Here is a 19,495-nt window from a genome sequence, read left to right as displayed (position 1 = left end):
CGCTAATGGGAAATATTGCAGAATTTCCTCATCCCGGAATTGTAAGCAAGACCACCACTGGATACCATTTCATTCCAGTTGGACAGAAACCTCTGACATACCTTTCACAACGCTCTAATTTCCGGCTTTGGTGATATCACTTTGCTGTGTGTTGCGTCAAATTTAACAGCTCTGGACTATTTCGTTTCAGATTAATTATGGGAAAGAGAATCTCTGCACATCGTTTGCAGACGATTGACGAATTAAAGACTGCTATCAGCTGTGAAATGCCAGGGCTATATAATAGGGGCTGTTCCATCCCTTTGAAGTCGCGCTTGCCGCTTTGGCTGAATGAGCGTGGTCTCCGAGCTACTGCGTGACGTCACTGCTCAAGCACTTCTTTAGCAGAAGACAGCAGCGCAAGGAAACGTGCTGTTTTTTTAGATTTTAGTTGCTTATTTACTGTTTTAAGTGAGGGATCTCTCGTCCATGGTGTTGTCACATGTATGCGCGTGTGGTATTTTATCATTTTTTATAATCAAGAAATGGATTAAATCAAAGAAATGGTTGGTAAGTAATGATATCTTTTGATATTAGCATTCAAAATAACAATAATAATAACAACTTCAAACATAATATAATAGGATATTTTTCACATTATTGTGTCCCATGTTTTTACGTTGCAGTTGTACTGGTAATAACGAAGTTCAAGGCTTCTAAAAGTTACAGCTAATTGAAATGAAAACAAAAATATAATCAAGAATTATTAGAAAGTTCAGAAGATAATTGAAATTATGTGTCTCGAGTTGGCTTTCAATCACCCAATTTAAATCAAATAACGTATGTGATTCAACTGAAATGGATCCGAGAATAATATTCTCAGTGGAAGTTACCACACAAACAAATACCGAAATTTCTCTATTTTAAGTGTTTAAAATGGTGAAAAAAGCAAACCAATAAACATACATATACTAGTGACAATAATCGAAAAGATAATTTTTTAAATATTTCAGTGAAATGGGCAGTACAGCGATAGCAAACTATCGTAATTGACAGAGTATTAAAGCGGGGGGACTCAGTTCTGTTTTAGCAGTGACGTCACGCAGACGTCGCACAGTGGTGCGTTTTGCGAAAAACGTGGTCAAAACTATTTACTCGCCTTGAAATTCGTTGTATATTCTTGAAAACTGTTTCGAACAATAAATATTATGCTTTTTTAACGGCAGGGTGCAGATTATATGATTAAAGGGATTTTAAGGACATGAAATGGATAAAATATGGTATGTTTGCATTATGGCTATTGATTAATTGCGATAAAAAACAGCATGGATTTGTTCATGATATCTCATCATCATATATATGACATTTGAATTGCAGTAACATGTAAGAATATTTCTGAGATGCATTAAAAAACTTATAATAACATAAAAGTGCTGCATAAAAAAATTAATTAAGAATTCAAAAAGAAGTAAAAACAGGAAATTAAAATAAGCATAAAACATAATTTAAACACAGAAATTTATGATAAAAGTTTGTAATGAATGGAAAAATGTTTCTGGTCGTGGTCTGGGTGTAAAATCTTATGGTCACTACTATATATTAATTGTGCATCATAATTTTATAATCATAATTGTGATTTATTAAGAACTAGCTATAATAGCCGGCGTTGCCCAGGTTTTCTCAACATACTGCGAGTATTGAAGAATTGACATGCCATTGTAAAGGAATAAACATGTCTGAGGCGCATTGTTAGGGAACCACGGTGAATAAAGTAAACATTCCGAAAGTCATTGTTGAGACCCAAGAACCATTCTTGCTTGATAATTTCGGGCATCTCACCTGTTTTGTCAAACTTTTACAGTGGCCTATCGTTCAAGTCGGGTACTGTATCGTTTACGAGTATACGTAAAATTTGGTAACGATCGATCTAAAATTGTGGATTTGTAGAGAGAACATATACAACACACAGACAGACACACAGAAAATCAATTCTACGTATATAGATATCGCTCATATAGTCAAAACTAGTTTTGGGTTATTGAAGACGTTTTACGGTAATCTTAAATTTTTTTTTCGTTGTTTCCCCCATGCTAAATATGAATGGATGAGAAAAAGTTATTAATTCGTGCATCACATCTTGATAATTTTTGCAAGAAACTTTTTCGAATTTATTCAAGTTTTTGATGTATGTGCTGTTTTCTTAATCAATCAGTTGTTGTCCTTTTTGTTCCCTTATTAGTCTCGGCAAATTCTGATATGTGTTCACCACCGATTCTTTGTGTGTACAGTACTTCGCTTAAAATGAGAACGTTTGTTAAGATCAGTCAAGATTTGCAATTCATTTTTTTACGTTTTCTGTACACCCTTCAAAGTTGTACTTAATTTAAGCATTTAAAACGTCATTCTGTGTTCATTTCTTTAAGCGATTTTCTAAATCGGTGCATTGCTGCCTAAAATTTGAGCTATGATCCTTTATTTTTTCAGAGTGGAGCGGAGCACCCTGAGTTTGAAACTAAAAAAGACAAAAAAAAATCTGAGGCATGTTTTGCAGCTTTCAATGTTAAAGCTCAAATAATCTGCGGTTATTAGAGCAATAAACTGCCATTTTTAAAGAAATTTTCTCAAATTCAAATCTATTCCGCCTTTGTATAGGCAAGCCTCAGCTATGGCATGTTGAAGAAAAGTCGCTGGGGTCAGCGGAGTAGCAGATATTAGCAGCTAATTTCTTCTTTTTCATAAAATAAACATGTTAAAGTATGTTGGGAAATGAATTTCAGGAGGTCACATCAGGTCACTTGTTTCTACCGCCACTCACAAAAATGAACTTTTTTAAAAAATGACTTGGGATTAAAAATAATTTATTTTTTAATAAAAATATCAAAAATGAAATTCAAAATGTATTTTTAAATTGCTAACACACTTGAAAGAAAAGAAATAACTGCCTAAAATTCCACGGAGAGCTACGAAATTTCTGAACGAGAGCGGCTTTGTAAAAGGTTTAGATTGATGTGCGGTATACTGCTACTTGAATCACCACATTGGAGCTCCTTCTGAGAGAAAACTAAGAGGTGATGAACGAAAAAAAATGTACATCAGTAGCCGGGGGTTATTCACTCTTCATCTGTGAAAAAATCAGGGACGAACGGCAAAACCTTTTTTTGGGGTTTTGGCCACGATTTTCGCAAAACGCACCACTGTGCGTCGGCTGGTACCGACTCCGGCGAGTCATGAAACAGCCCTACGGCTGCACGAGGCGCCGCTGTAGGAAGGGCGCTAAATCAAGAGTGAAGGGAAAAAATAGTTGCTGAAGCTTCAAAAAAACTTGCAGTTTTGAAAAAATGGTTTGTCTACAAAATTTTAACTATGTTATTATTTGATGAACTACGTGCCGAAAAGATGTCTCACGCGTGTGAGAATTTTGTCTCGAGCCACCCTTGCATTCAGTCCAAACAATGTATTGATTGGCTATGCAAGTATGCTCTCATTCCATAACCATATAATATTACCACAATCACTCATCTTTAAAGTTAGTAGATACGATAAGCGCCACTTTATACAGTGAAACCTCAAAATAAGGGATACCACCATACTAGGCTTTTTGTCTTTTTAAATAGAGATGTCCCTTAGGTAGGAGTTTGATTCTATTTGAAATTTTTTGTGTTGGGATTCAATATCCAATTTTTGATGTTTCATATGCCAACTGGTTGTGTTTCGATTGCTCTGCAAGCAGGGCCAGTGAGTTCAATTTTTGATATCGATAGAGCATTGAGTTTATTGGAATCCGTATTATTGAACGCATGTGGAAGGGAAGTTGTTAGATTGATCGATTCTCAATTCGGACTGGATTTTCTTTTCTTAGGTTTCACTCAAAAAATTTCATATTAGTAGTATTCTTTACAGACACAGGACAGGATTGTACCAATAATAACCAATTTTCTCCAGTCCACTGGCTAAAAATGGTTTCAACCGATCAAAAGTGATCAAACCTGGTTAAAATATTGAAATACATTGAGAAATGGCCTTAAAACTGATGTAGTGATAGTTTTAACTGTTTCTTTCGTCTTAAATGTTAAATTAAAATCAGTTTTTTATACTTTCAACAAGCATCAGAATATTTTCGGTAGAAAACAGGGTTACATCCATTTTGATCAGAGGTTGTTTTAACCATGCATAACATCTGTTTCAACCACCCTATTCCATATCAGTTTTGACCACATTTCGAGTGATTTACCATAAGAGTCTTCAAATATGGTCGAAAGAAACAGAAACTAATTTTTCCATTATTTGACATTTCTTTTAAATTTCACAATATAGATATTCTAACTTCATGTCATATTTTATGTATGGTTATGAGCTGGAGGTTTCGGACAACAAGGCTTGACAAATCGAAAAAGATTTGGGCGCCAGCAAAATTTCTTGGGAGCCAACATGGTTTTTGTTCAAGAAAAACAGTTCTATAAAAAAATACAGTTCTATATTAAAAATATAAAAATATTAAACAATGTTTTTCTACTTTTCTGGAACTTGATTACGTCTTTCAAGCGTAGGAGTTATGTAATGAATTCACCAAATTTTGTGTCATCATTGGACTCTAATATAGCAATGATATATAGAATATTTTAGGCACAAATACCGATTTTTCTAGTCGTCATGGTGACCTGGCAGCTGAGATTTGTCAAGTCCGGTTGGACAATGTGATAAAAACATGGTAAATACACTGTTTTTTACTATAATGTCCAAAATCTTGCCAAACGTAATTTGTATTGATTATTATTCTTTGATTTGATTTCTGACATTTTTTTTTCCTATTACTTGGATTTTATTGAAGTTAAGAGTAAATTTTTATTCTCGAATACAATTAATTAATCCACATTAAAATATTCGTACTTTATTTCTTCAGTGATTAATTAAATTGAGTTAATAAGACAGTCTCGTGAAACCACTTTTTAAGACGAAATTTTAAGGAAACATATTTTCTGGATTTCATGCCGATATGAACTCAAAAAAATAAAGTCAGCTGATCCCCGCCGGGACTCGAACCCAGTCCCTCCTGCATACCGGGCAAGAATGCTATCATCTACACCACTGTAGACACGATCCTGTTTTCCTTATTTCACACACTGTGGCGTGAGGCGCTGAAGTAGTGGCAGTGATTGTGTCAACTTCAGCAAATGGCCCCAGGTGGGATGGTCGAGATATACTTGGGCTTTTTCCCAGCCCAATGAATCAAGGAAACAGATATTTTCTGGATTTTATTCCAAGGTGAACTCGGAAAGAAAAGTCATCTGGTCTCCACCGGGACTCGAACCCAGGCCCTCTTTCATAAACTTAAATAATTTTTAGTTTGAGTTTTGACCACTTGAAAGTAGTCGAAACTATCCAAAACTGGGGTTTTGACCAGGCCGATTAAAACCACGGTTAAAACAATCCCCGGTCAAAACTGATACAACCCTGCTTTCAGAACCCTGTAGTCACACATGCAAACCTGGTGGTTGCTTTTTCCTCACTGTAGATATTTGTTTTAAACCTCAAAGAGTAAAACCCGGACTTATAGAATTTCGTGTGTGTTGAGTTAGGGTGAATATGAACTTTGGGGCGTTCATCAGAGGGCAACACTCAAAGTTGCACTTTATGTGTTTTTAAGATGGCTTCCTAGTAAAAGTGCCTCTGGGGAAAGTGCGATGTATTATATAAAATTTCGCAAATAAAGTTCTGGAAAAACATTGTATGTGAATATATTTTGGCTGAAAAAAAAAAATTGAATGAGGTTAATTATTTCTTTATATTTATACGAAGCCCCAAAATTTTACCAAAAATCTGAAAATTTGAAAAAAATGAAGATTTTATTACATATTTATTTTCAATGTATTTTTTGAGTATTAAAAATGCAAAAAAACATCTTGAAAATTCTTAGAAATGAATGCTCGGCTGTGAAAGGGTTATAATTCGATTTAAACTTGATACTAATTAACAATTGATAAACTTTTGATGGAAATTAACTACAGGGTTAATTTGTATCATTCATCAGTTCCAATAAACAACTCTCAATCAATCAATTACAATGATTTAAAATGATTTATTTTTTGTTTCAGTATAATCAAAACCTGGGTATTACTGATAAGAAATCTTAATTAAATCTTATTTAACGCAAGTAATTATGTGATTCCTTAAAAACATGTGAAAAGTATTCATTTTAATTACTTAAATTCCTATCAGATAAAAATTAGTATTTTAAAATTTTAATTAAAACATGTTTCATAAAACATCTGGTCACAAAGTTATTGAATTTTATTCAATCTTAAAATCCCAGCCTTGAAGAATGACTAAAATCTTCAGTTATTGCTTCTTTATATCCAATTATATCTGGAAATTTGAGAGACTACGTATTCGAATGATTTATTTGGTTACCGAAATTGAAGGGTGACTGCACAAACAATTTCTAGCATTTACTTTAGAAGGATTAGCTGAAAGTTTTCTGTTCATTAAACTGTTCGCAGTTTGAATAAACTGGGGAAGAGATGGGATGGGAGATCTGGAAAAGATTTATAGCTAGTCCGTGGAACATTTATTGCATGTTTTAATGCATTTTATCGTGCTCACTGGATTTATATTAGAAAGTTCCGCTAATTTCTAAGTAGAAGTGATGACACAACGCTTTCCATTCGTTCTGTTTATTGATGAATTATGAAAAATATTCCCAACAATGGAATGAATTGGACTCTTTCTTATCGGTCATGTTAGCAATGATAAAGGTCACATTGTTATTCTTAACTAAAATAATCTAACCACTTCTGCTTTTTTTGATGTTGTTAAACACGTTTTTCGCCGGAACAATTTATTGCCAAGATGTGCCGTGAAAATATAAATGGCATTCATATTGTCTCGGTAGTTGACTGATTTAAGTATATTTTTAGTTTTTTAAGCTTAAAAAAAAAACAGACGCTTCTTCAATCATTTCCAACTCTAGACAACAACAAATGATTATCACAACACAAACATTTATTTCCCAATCCGAAACATTATATATCGTGGATTTAATCCACGAATCCACGTGGATTTAATCCATAAAGTTGATAATTGTAAGCCCTTATTTTCGGTCATCTGCTGACCATATAATGATTTAAAAATAATGATCTCCCTTCAAAGGGTGGGGGAATCAATTTCACCTATCTACTCTGTTTTATGTTGATCTGGGGAAAAATAACTTGTCCTTCAAAACAGTTAAGGATAATGTAACTTGAAAGTAAAATATGACAATATTTTTTTTTCTTTGCATATAAAATACCTCCATATAAAACCTCACACTCAACTTCAAGCTTTTATCTAAAATCATCAAAAAGTTAACACCTTTAGGTGTTTTGCATCTTAATCGTATTTATTCCGAATAACTGAATAAAATTCTGTTTGTTTTCAAAACTTCCAGAATGCAAGAGCCTAAAAACGAAACTAGCAAAACCACAAAGTTTATGTTAATGATAATAATCTTCCGCTTTCGCTGAAAGATGCAATCTTTCACAAGTCTTATGACTGCGTTTCATGCATTTGCTTCTTCAGGGTACCAATACCAAAACCAACAAAGAATTTTACGGTAATAGATTTTATTGAATGTCGCTCGTTATGCAATATTACAAATTTTACGCCATCATTCTGAAACCCGTTCTAGATTTCTAATGGTTGCTATATGTGAAATAGCTTTCTATTTACGCCGAGAAATCAATTTTACATAGTTTTGATTTATGACCGTCCCCTTCTTCAGCAAGTAATCGCATAATATCACAGAAGACGAGTTTGCGAAGGTCAACAAAAAAACATTCAGGTCAAAGTTCAAGACTCGTTCCTTTCTGCTATCAAATCAGAGACATGTTTATGATTCTCAGAAAGGAAGTAAATTGAAAGCTGTTTGGGTCTTAGACTAAATTGGCGCATTTTCGGTATCGGCGTCTAGTAGTATGTAATTGAATTTCTTTATTTCATTAGCAATTGATTGAAGCATGTGGACGGTGGTTTTAGTGATATCTTCTCTGATATGGAGTGTTTTGGATGCTCAGTAAGTGATATTTTAAAATAATTTCCCCATAATTAAGTAACTTTCTATGTAAGGATATTTTACTTCGGCTTTAATTTATATAATTAATTAATTGAAACTAAAATTTGTGCCGGGTTTGGAAAAAATGAAAATTATCGTATCAAAATGGAATAGAATGTTATTTGCTACCTGCACGGATGTGCAAAATTAAATAATAAGAAAGATAACTGAATATAAAAGTCCTTTTTAGCTTAACCCTTGATCTACCACATTATGAAAAAGGAAATAATTGTTATGTGAATTTTAATAGGTCATTTTAGTCCTAATTAAAGCCTAAAAACACAATTCTTAAAAAATTATTTTATTATTTTAATCCAGGTTAGTTAATTCGTACACAACCAATTAATTAACCTGGTACTTTAGAGCACCGTCAGCACCATACGTTAACAAAAAAATTAAAAAATACCGATTCAAATATGTTGAATAAAACAGTTGCATAAATATTTATTCATTTTACCACAAAGAAAAGCATAAATTGTTTTATACATTTGTTAAGGGAACACTTTGTCAGGTGTAATAAACAAAAGTGTAATGTGGTAAACACTTTATTTTATTAATCAACATATTAATTATAATGTTTTGTGGCAAATAAATATGAAAAAAAATGGTACTAACAACGCGGATTTAGAAAATATGTCAAGAAAAGTATAAATTTGGTGGTTCATTACGATGATGCTGTGTTTTCTAATGCAACGATATTCCCTATACCATTTTTTTAGGATTTACTCTTAGTCAACAGAGTAACGTTATATCGAGATTTCATTTATAAGTTCTACAAATCGGAAAAAACCTTACGTTCAAATCATAATAGAATTGCAGTTCAATATTGTTTACATAGTCTACGCCTCACCATTTACTGACGATACTTATAAGTACTAGTCACAAATTTGCTTGGTATTTGAAACACGGGTATTATTTTACGAAAATGCTGACATAAACCAAAATTTGAATTAATAACGAGTACGTGAAAAAATATTATGCATTCACTTTAACTATTTCTTTAGTATTACGCCTCTTAAATTTGAATCAATAACTTCTTATGAATGAAACAATGAACGCCAGAACTCTGCCACCTGACTTATTCCGTTCCCGAGATCTTTACCAGACCAGTTTCATAGCATAGTCTCGAACAAATAGCTGCTTCAATAAAAGTAAAATGAAACTAAACAATTATTACAATGAAAATGAGAATAAATTCTTCATGCAGAAAACTTCGTTATATTTAACATAACTAGATGTCCCCAGCTTGTGCTGTCATCCTGTAATGGTAAAGTTGTTATACAGTCTTCATACTTCAAAGTACCAAAGGCCAACAATGTGGCTTAAAAAAGTGGTACTTCAAAGTACCGTCAGTAGATAAATGGTTAGAAAGTGACGTTATCGCGAATAATAATTGTGACGAGGTCGTAGCCTGTGAAACTCTGTGTCATTCTAATGATTTCCATGATTTTTGCTTTTGATGATCATTTTTACCAGATCGCATATCGTTCTGTATTTCTTTCATAAAAACTTTTGCTTCAATTTCTTCCCTTTCCACTTTATATATATTCTCTTTGCTCCATTTTATAAATTATGCTAAACGACAACTGTATACATAACACTTCCCATTTTATAACGGTCCACTGACCTAGAAAATTGTTTTGGAAGTTAAACTGCAATATCACAATGTACTAATGCGGATAAGAATGATGCCGACTTTAGAATATATCAATGGATAGCGCTGTCTGTATGTGAACTTAAGTTTTATTTCTTGAAACTGACCTTGGTTGAGCATCAAAAAAGTGATATCATCCATCCTTACGAACATCTAAAATCTGTTGAATATGTTTTTGTCTTAATAGCATTTCAGTCTTCATAATCATAGTCTGACCCAAATTGATTCACTAGTTGCAAATTACAAACATGTAATAGAATAGCCCGTGATAACCAATATAATAAAAACAAGAAAATATATAATATAGGCTAAAAGATTGTAATTCCTTGCATTCACCTTTGCATGAAAATGTCTCCCCACGTGCATAGAAACTAGCAAATGTCATCCTGATTTCTAAAAGAAAACCAAAAAAGTGTAGAATTCAGAAATTACAGACTCGTAACACTTTTAACTGCTATAGTAGGCATTTTTCTGCGTATCGATTACTGCGAATTTACAATCATTTGAGTACGGTAAGGCGGCCGTTTCGACATAGATGTTTATGGAAACGCACAACACCAACCAAATTCATTCATCTTACCGATTGCTTTGTCAAGTCCTTATATACTAACAAAGGAGTTATGATATTTTCTCTAAAAGAGAATGAGGCATTTTAAAGACAATGTTGAATGTAAATGTGAACGCAGAGCTGTGAATATATAGAAGCATGATACGAAATTTAACTGAACAAGTAATTTAAAATTAGCAAGAAAGTGGATCGTTTTTCGTGGTATGAAAATTAATTGTTCTAAACAATCATCGGAAAAATGGAGAAGAACTGAAATATGCTTCGCATAATATGTTTAAGTAAGAAAGAGCATGATGCAATACATTTGTGACTAGGGTCAATAGAAAAACATAACTGTAAATTAAAATATCGCAGACTCTAACAAACAATTTGATGTCATTTATATAAATTTTGAAAACTTCAAATTTTGAAAATCAATTCCCAGAATACATGTGCTCTATGAACTTCACCCTCTCGAGTTTCATCAAGTGTTTCTGCATCTACTTGAGTTCGAGAATCTTGTAGGTGTTACATTAGTATCACTACGCGCTCTCGTCAAGGTAAATTAATCTGACATTCATAGGGAATCTTTGGTCTCTATTATGTGCATAATGCGATATACAGTATTTTTTAACAACTTTCCATCGTGCCTCAATACCTCAAAGTGTTCAATATACACTGATGGCATAAAAATATAGCATGAAATACAGTACAATACAATACCGACGTGGCTGTATAATGTTACCTGGAATCTCTACGCGATCAGATGGATTTGGCCTAATCTTGCCTTTTAAAGATTTAGCTATTTGTTTCATGTTTCAAAGTAATGCTTACATTCCACCATCACTCTCACTGACGGTTTTTCCAAACTTTTAAGATTAATTACGTTCCAGTAGAAATTTCACATCAGTTTCCAAGTCCTTTATGTTATTTAAAGTTTATTTCCTACCTTGACTACCTGCAATCATCAAGAGCTAAGAAGTAATCTAATGTCGGCGATACTTGGATGGGTCCATGATAAATTCCAACGATATACTTATTTTACAACCAATTCAATGTTTCCTTGCATGACCTCAGTTCTTCGGATTTTAGACTCTAATTTTCTAGAAATTCGGTCGTTAGAAAACGGCATGAGAGCGAATCGAATTTTTGTACAAAACTTTAACCTTTTTTACTGACGGATAGCGTCCTTCCAGAACTAATCGAATTTTTCATATGTATGGGAAATTGTGTCCATGCCGCCTACCTATCCCTGAAACTAATATTCTGCAGTAGTTTGCTATTAATTAGTTTTATACATTTTGAGAAAGACATTAAAAGTTTTAAACACAGTAGTTTCAAGTTTTTTTTTTCTTTTCAACTTTTCATAAATTTTATATAAATTCTAATCTTTTTCGTATTTATAAAATGCGTATTTTTGTAGATTTTTCGGTTCATTTCCTGTATTAGTTCTGGTAAATTTTGTTATTTATCAGCATATTTTTTCACAGGGATCATTTACATTTTGCAAATTCAACTCTATTTTTAAGTTATCGCCTGTTGACAAGAGAATTATATAAATAAAAATAACAGCTAAGATGAATAGTGCTCAAACGTTTATATTTAGTTATAGATGTACTTAGGGCCACCCTCTTGAGAGATTTGACGCCAGTGCAAAAATAATTGCGTATCTCTTCATGGGACAAATAATTATCGCTAAAGGATTTCTTATATTATTTGGAATACATTATACAATAATTATTTGGTTCATCATTAAGGCGTCTGATCATTACGGTAAGACAAATTAATTAATTTTGCTGCCACTCAAAGCGCTAAATCCGTTTAGGCCACATTTGTCACGCACCGTCAAGTCGGGTCCACAGCCACAGAACTCCGCAGAATTTCGCATCGCAAAAATCTTCTCTTTTGTGTGTGTGTGTCACTACGCAAAATCGACCATTAAAATCACCCGCGCTGTGCTTGCAACATTTCAAAACCGGTTTCTACGCTGCAGAATTCTGCGGTTGTAGACCCGGCTCTGGAATTTCTAATAATTTTAGGAATATGACACCCGGTAAATCAACCACTGTAAAAAAAAGCCAAAAAATAATATTCTTCTTGGTGATAACGCTCTTTACAATTTCAGGTAATGTATTATATATTTGAGACTGACAGCCGTTTCAGCAAAAACGCCGTCTTATCTTCACTCAGGAATTAAAATCACCAAGTTCTGATTAAATATAATCTAACAATTAGCAAACTAATCTCACACTTGAAGTTCTTATCGTGTATTTTGGAAGAGGTAGGGCAAAAATTTTATGTATTTTCGAGTTCTTTCTCTCTCTCAGTAAGTATAACCTTCTCAATAGATATTCCGATTTTATAAAATTTAATATTTTGTTTTATAACAGAAATACGAACAGTTTCATTGATCACGCAAAGTTAATTATGTAAACAACTATCCAAATCACCCGTATTATTAAATTTGTTTCGTAAGAAACTCGTATTTCTGTGTATATTACTAAATTATATTATATACTCTCGCACAAGTATATTTTTATATCCGATACAAGTATTGAATTTCTTTTCGGAGAAATGATTAGCTTTATTATTTCTCTTGCCGGAGAGAAAGTTTTGCAGCTAAGGAGGACGCAATCGTTTCCAGTCTTTCGAAATCCAATAAAAAAATAAATATTCGATTAAGAAACTGATTCAGGTCTCCTTATAATTAAATAGAACAACTAAAAGGCGGTGCTCTCTCTAAAGAGATTTCCAGAAAATAAAACTCATCATACAGGCTGTCCCAAATTGTTTGCACAGCGGATATCTCTGTAGCAGTTGACTTTCGCAAAACATGCTTTCAATTACAAAAAGGTTTTCAAATATGACGTGCGGTTACTTAAAATCTCAAAATTTGTTTCATGGTTCGTATACATGAAAAAGTAAAACCGAAGTATTACCGAAAACTTTCCATGTTTCTAAGTGCAGCTATTCGCTGAGATATTCGAAAAATTGAGGAAAGTTGGAAAAAAACAGCTCTAAATGCGGAAAAACCGTTACACCCGCATTTAACTCTGTTTTATTCCAAATTTACTCCGTTTTTCGAATTCGAATATCTCAGTGAATATTGTACTTAGAAATATGAAATTATTTTTTGTTGATATCAGGAGAGGCAGCGCAGCAACTTCCTAATTCGGTTTTTTAGCACACGGGGACCGTATAAAAAGTTAGTTTCTTTATTTGTTCATGTATACGAATCCTCAAATAAATTTTGAGATTTTAAGTAACTGCACGTCATTTGAAAACTTTTTGTAATTGAAAGTATGTGTGTTTCGAAAGTCAACGGTTACAGAGATATCTGCCGTGCAAACAATTTGGGACAGCCTGTATAGCAGTTATCGGCCTCATACTAAACTAGCACATAAATGCATGTAAAAGCAGTCAGAAATATAGATTACAGCGAATAAAATACTCTAGCATATACAGGGTGGTCATAAAATAACTTGGCCGATATATGAGTCCCTAGCGGCCGCAAAAATCTACGAATTCGAAATGAAATTCAAATACAATACAAATACAAATACAACACCACAACAGGCAAAATGCCCAACGAGGTAGCTGAGAAAAAGATGCCCATAAAAATATGGATGTCATATTTCAAAAATACAGCAACCCAATTAAAAATGCAATTAACAAAAATTATAAACAATATATACACATGATAAAATATTATACAATGCCCATAAAGAATACTCATGGTTGTCTTATTCTAAGTATGGATAGCTTCTCAATTTACCCCAACATGTTTATCGTATTTCTTTTTGAACGTGTCAATTGTGTTACAATTTACTACCTCCGGGGGTAAGCTATTTCATTTATTAACAACCCTATTAGAGAAAAATTCCCTGCGACACCATTGTCCCTCACCAATCGATACTGGTGTCCCCTTTTAAAAGCAGTCGATTGGCGGTGGTCCATCCTATCCATCCCATTGAAAATTTTGAACACTTCGATCATATCTCCTCGACACCTGCGTTCATCCAATGTAAACATATTCAAAAAATGAAGTCTCTCTTCATAACTCAAGCCCTGTGTGCCAATAAGGACACGCGTAGCTCTTCTCTGCACCCGTTCAACCAAGTCTATGTCCCTCTGTTGGTATGGTCTCCAAAACCTTACGGCATACTCCAGTCCAGGACGAACTAAGCCTCGAAAAAGCGGAAGAATGACTTTAGGAGAACGCGAAGAGACTTTTTTTAAAATGAGACCAAGCATTCTATTCGCCTTTTTGACCACAGCTGAACAATGTTCAGAAAACCTAAGCCACTCGTCAATGAGAATTCCCAAATCGGTGACCCTAGTTGCATCCGGGATAGTGACACCATTCAACTCGTAAGAGAACCGTGGGTTGTTCGGACCAAAATGAGCGACCATGCATTTATCAACGTCATGCTCCATTCATTTGCCCATGCTGCAATCCTGTTTAGACTGGTCTGGAGCGACTCCCTGTCGCTTTGATTCCCGATTACCCCCATTAACTTCACATCATCTGCGAATTTGCTGGTAATACCATCGATACCCTGATCGAGTTTATCGATAAAAAGTAGAAAAAGTATGGGGCCAAGGACACTTCCTTGAGGAATTCCACTTGTGACGCCTGTCCAATCAGAGATAAACCTGTGAAAACCAGAGCAACCTGCCCAACCAACACTGTTCACCATAACTCGTTGCGACCTGTCTCTTAACCACGATTCTATCCAATTCAGCAAGTTGCTCCCAATTCCAATCTCGTGTAAACGCTTCAAGAGTTTACCATGTTGGACACGATCGAATGCCTTCTGGAAATCAAGGTAAACACCATCTACATTTTTGCTCTTACCCAAAGCCTTAGTCACGTGATCATAGAAGCAAAGGAGGTTAGTCACACATGACTTCCCCTTCCTGAACCCATGCTGATTATCCGACAATACATTATTCTCGTCTATCCACTTCCCAAACTGCCTTTTGATGATAATTTCCAAAATTTTCGAGAGGGAGCTCGTCAAACTCACTGGACAATAATTGGGCACAGCTTCTCTACTACCCTTCTTAAATATTGGGACAACATTAGCAAGTTTCCAATCCCTTGGGACGATACCCTCAGCAACACTACTCCTGTATATCTGTGCGACTGGCCCCAACAATTCATTAGCACATGACCTGAGGACCCTGGGATAGATATCATCTGGTCCTGGTGCTTTGCTTGCACATACATTTCTTAGAAGATTTAGGACCTCCACGTCTTCTACTTGAATATCGTTGAGGGTTTTATTACCCCATGCAACACCCGTATATCGAATATCATTATCTGCATTAAAAACCGACGCGAAAAAGTCATTCGGGACATGGGCGTTTCAGAGTATGCCCTCGAGCAACACCTTCTATAGCAGAAAGCCTCCACGCAAAGCTCGCGACGTCACTGAAGTCGTCCATTTCACCTATAGTCATTGGATATACTGCAAAAAAGGGTAAAGATTTCGCATACGTCGGACTGCTATATCCAATGGCTACAGGTGAAATGGACGACTTCAGTGACGTCAAAGCTTCGCGCGGAGATTTTCTGCTATGGAAGGTGTTGGCTGAGGATGTGAAAAAAAAACGAAACCTTAACTCTTGCTGTTACGGTCGTAACGATAAAAAATCGAATGGTGACACCCACTTTTGTGCATTGCAAACTGATCAGCGCATCAAAAAAAAACATAAATGGCGTTGTAGCGATACCTGCAGCACACCATAAATGCGGACGCAGACAAAGAAAGCGATCTCACTAAGTGATCCGTGTGCTAGACGCTCGATCGGGGAATTTCTTCAAATCTGCGGATGTCCCTGACCCTGCGTCTAGCCAACACCTTCTATAGCAGAAAGCCTCCGCTATATATTAGATTTTACATCACTGAGAAGTCGTCCATTTCATATGTAGCCATTGGATAAAGCAAGCCGACGTATGCGAAATCTTTACCTTTTTTTGCAGTATATGCAAGGACTATAGGTGAAATGTGTGGGCGTCTTCAGTGACGTCACGAGCTTCGCGTGGAGGTTCTCTGCTATAGAAAGTGTTGTTCTAGGGCATAGCTTCCCAACCTTTTTTGTTCCATCGCCTCCTTCTTCAGAAATTTTTTCCCATCGCCCCCCCCCCAACGCAATCTAACCCATAGGATCCTATGTTATACCCGTAGCTTCTACCACCCCCCGGAACATTCCATCGCCCCCCCCCCAGGGGGTTGTTAACGCCCACGTTGAGAATCACTGTTCTAGGGCACCAACCCTTTGCTGAGATCTATCTCTGTCTGCGTCCCGCGCCAGCATTTATGGTGCTGCAGGTATCGTTGCAACGTCATTTATGGTTGTTTTTTTTGTACGATAATCATTTTGCAATGCATAAAAGTGGGTGTTACCATTCGAAGTTTTCGAAATTTTTTGGTTGTGGCCTGTACTGCAAGAGCTAAGGTTTCGTTTTTTACACATCCTGGAGCGCATACTCTGAAACACTATATCTCGAATTTCATCCAAATTCGATGATTTTTACGAACGCTAGGGACTCGTATATCGGCAAAGTTATTTTATGACCACCCTGTATGATAAAGTAGTATATAGTTATAGAAAAAATTATAATTAATTGCTTGTGTTATGTATAATTATTTTTCTCTCACTAAGATTCTCTTCTAATAAATTTTTGTTATCCTTGCTCTAATTGTTATTTTTTCTAACCATATAATGCGCACTAATGGTGGTCGTAATTTTTATTACAAGTCTTCTCCGAGTATCTCATGCCCCATTATTGAATCCCATTTTACATGTAGATAAAAAAAATAGATTGATGATTGCTTAAATGAATATATTGGGTGTGGTAGAGCCAAGGTCGATTAGATATTTGTCTGCAGTACCAAAGGATGTTCAGACGTGTCGCGAGTTCGATACTCGATTCGTCCTCATCAGAATCTTTCCTGACGCGAAGGTTACAACAGAAGCGGTGGTAATACGACCACGGAATATAAATTGCTACCGCAGTAAATCCCCCACCGCGAAATTAGCGCACCAATTCTACGGCAAGATACATGGAAAGAACTAATAATAATATCGTACGCTGCCGTTCCGATTCGGTAATAAACAGCAGGTTCCTGTCTGATTAGCCTTCATGTGTCAATGATCATGGTGTGACAAAAATAATCAATTTAATAAATATATTATTGCTCCAGAAATTTCTAAAATTTTACCATAAATTTTTACTTTTGAATAACGTTTCAAATAATTTCATGTGTAAGATACTCTATTCATTCAAATGAACTTGAAATCACTTTTGTGATCCCGGTAATAAATATTATCTGTTGAAGTATGTTATGTCGGTTATTATAGATCCACATTATCAGGGTAATTCAGTATTATCAATAATTTTTTTCAGTTTTCTAAAACCAACTTAATTTTCTATGCGCGGGTTACGCCTTATAAAAATATTTGCAACACTGTATAAAAATCTAATTTACTATAATTTATTTTATTCTATTCTAGTTTCTTTTGTGCACACTCTCTCTCTTTTAAGGATGAAAACGGAATATACGTGGCGTTTACGTTTTTTCAAACATAATTGTGGAGGCTTGCGTACTTAGTATAATAACCATTGCCAGTTTATACAGTATTGGGGTTGTTAATAAATGGAATAGCTTACCCCCGAAGGTAATAAATTCTAACACAATTGACACGTTTAAAAAAGAAATACGATACATGTTGGGGTAAATCGAGAAGTTATCCATACTTAGAATTAGACAACCATTAAGTATTCTTATGGACATTGTATAATATTTCATCATGTATATACTGCACTGGAGAGCCAAAAAAACTGGTACACCTGCCTAATATCATGTGGGGCCCCCGCGAACCCGCAGAAGTGCCGCAACACGACGTGGTATGGACTCGACTAATGTCTGAAGTAGTGCTGGATGTAATTGACACCATGAAACCTGCAGGGCTGTCCATAACTCCGTAGGAGTAAGAGGGTGTGGAGATCTCTTCTGAACAGCACGTTGCAAGGCATCCCAGATATGTTCAATAATGTTCATGTCTGGGGATTTAGGTGGCCAGCGGAAGTGTCTAAAGTCAGAAGAGTGTTCCTGGAGCTCCTTTGTAGCAATTCTGGACGTGTGGGGTGTCGCATTGTCCTGCTGAAATTGTCCAAGTCCATCGGAATGCACAATGGACATGAATGGGTGCAGGTGATCAGACAGGATGCTTACGTACCTGTCACCTGTCAGAGTCATATCTAGACGTATCAGGGGTCCCATATCACGCCAACTGCACACGCCCCATACCATCACAGAGCCTCCACCAGCTTGAACAGTCCCCTGTTGACATGTAAGGTCCGTGGATTCATGAGGTTGTCTCCATACCCGTACACGTCCATCAGCTCGAAAGCAATTGGAACCGAGACTCGTCAGACCAGGCCACGTGTTTCCAGTCCTCAACAGTCCAATGTCGGTGTCGTCGGGCCCAGGCGAGGAGTAAAGCTTTGTGTCGTACAGTCATCAAGGGTACACGAGTGGGCCTTGGGCTCCGAAAGCCCATATCGATGATGTTTTGTTGAATGGTTCGCACGCTGACACTTGTTGATGGCCCAGCATTGAAATCTGCAGCAATTTGCGGAAGGGTTGCACGTCTGTCACGTTTAATGATTCTCGTCAGTCGTCGTTGGTCCCGTTCTTGCATGATCTTTTTCTGGCCGCAGCGATGTCGTAGATTTAATTTTTTACCGGATTCCCGATATTCACGGTACACTCGTGAAATGGTCGTACGTGAAAATCCAAATTTCATCGCTACCTCGGAGATGCTATGTCCCATCTCTCGTGCGCCGACTATAACACCACGTTCAAACTCGCTTAAATCTCGATAACCTGCCATTGCAGCAGCAGTAACCGATCTAACAACTATGCCAGACACTTGTTGTGTTATATAGGCGTTGCCGACCGCAGCGCCGTACTCTGATTGGTTCCATATCTCTTTATTTGCATACGCATGCCTGTACCAGTTTTTTTGGCTCTTCAGTTTATATTGTTTGTAATTGCATTTTTAATTGGGTTGCTGTATTTTTGAAATATATGACATCCATATTTGTTATGGGCATCTTTTTCTCAGCCACCTCGTTGGGCATTTTGCCTCTCTCTTGTGGCGTTGTATTTGTATTTGTATTTTTTATTCCATCAATCCGTGCACTTTAAATAAC

At 35.7% G+C, this 19,495-nt stretch overlaps 1 protein-coding gene across 2 annotated transcripts in view; it reads left to right on the top strand.

The window, feature by feature from the left end:
* Positions 1-7,745: 7,745 nt before the first annotated feature.
* LOC149065441 (complement C3-like) overlaps positions 7,746-19,495 on the top strand; it is a 278,201-nt gene continuing 266,451 nt past the window's right edge. For both annotated transcript variants that reach the window (XM_089253977.1, XM_089253976.1), the window contains exon 1: positions 7,746-8,026. In XM_089253977.1, the coding sequence (XP_089110103.1) occupies positions 7,971-8,026 (56 nt within the window). In that variant the 5' untranslated portion in view covers positions 7,746-7,970. The remainder of the gene's footprint in view (positions 8,027-19,495) is intronic.

This window comes from Pholcus phalangioides, unplaced genomic scaffold (assembly GCF_987345545.1).
Source record: "Pholcus phalangioides strain wild (caught in Gottingen) unplaced genomic scaffold, Ppha-v1.0 ptg000039l_1, whole genome shotgun sequence".
Taxonomy (NCBI): Eukaryota; Metazoa; Arthropoda; class Arachnida; order Araneae; family Pholcidae; genus Pholcus; species Pholcus phalangioides.
Note: the sequence above shows the minus strand (reverse complement) of the source record. Positions and strands in the feature narration are given on the sequence as shown.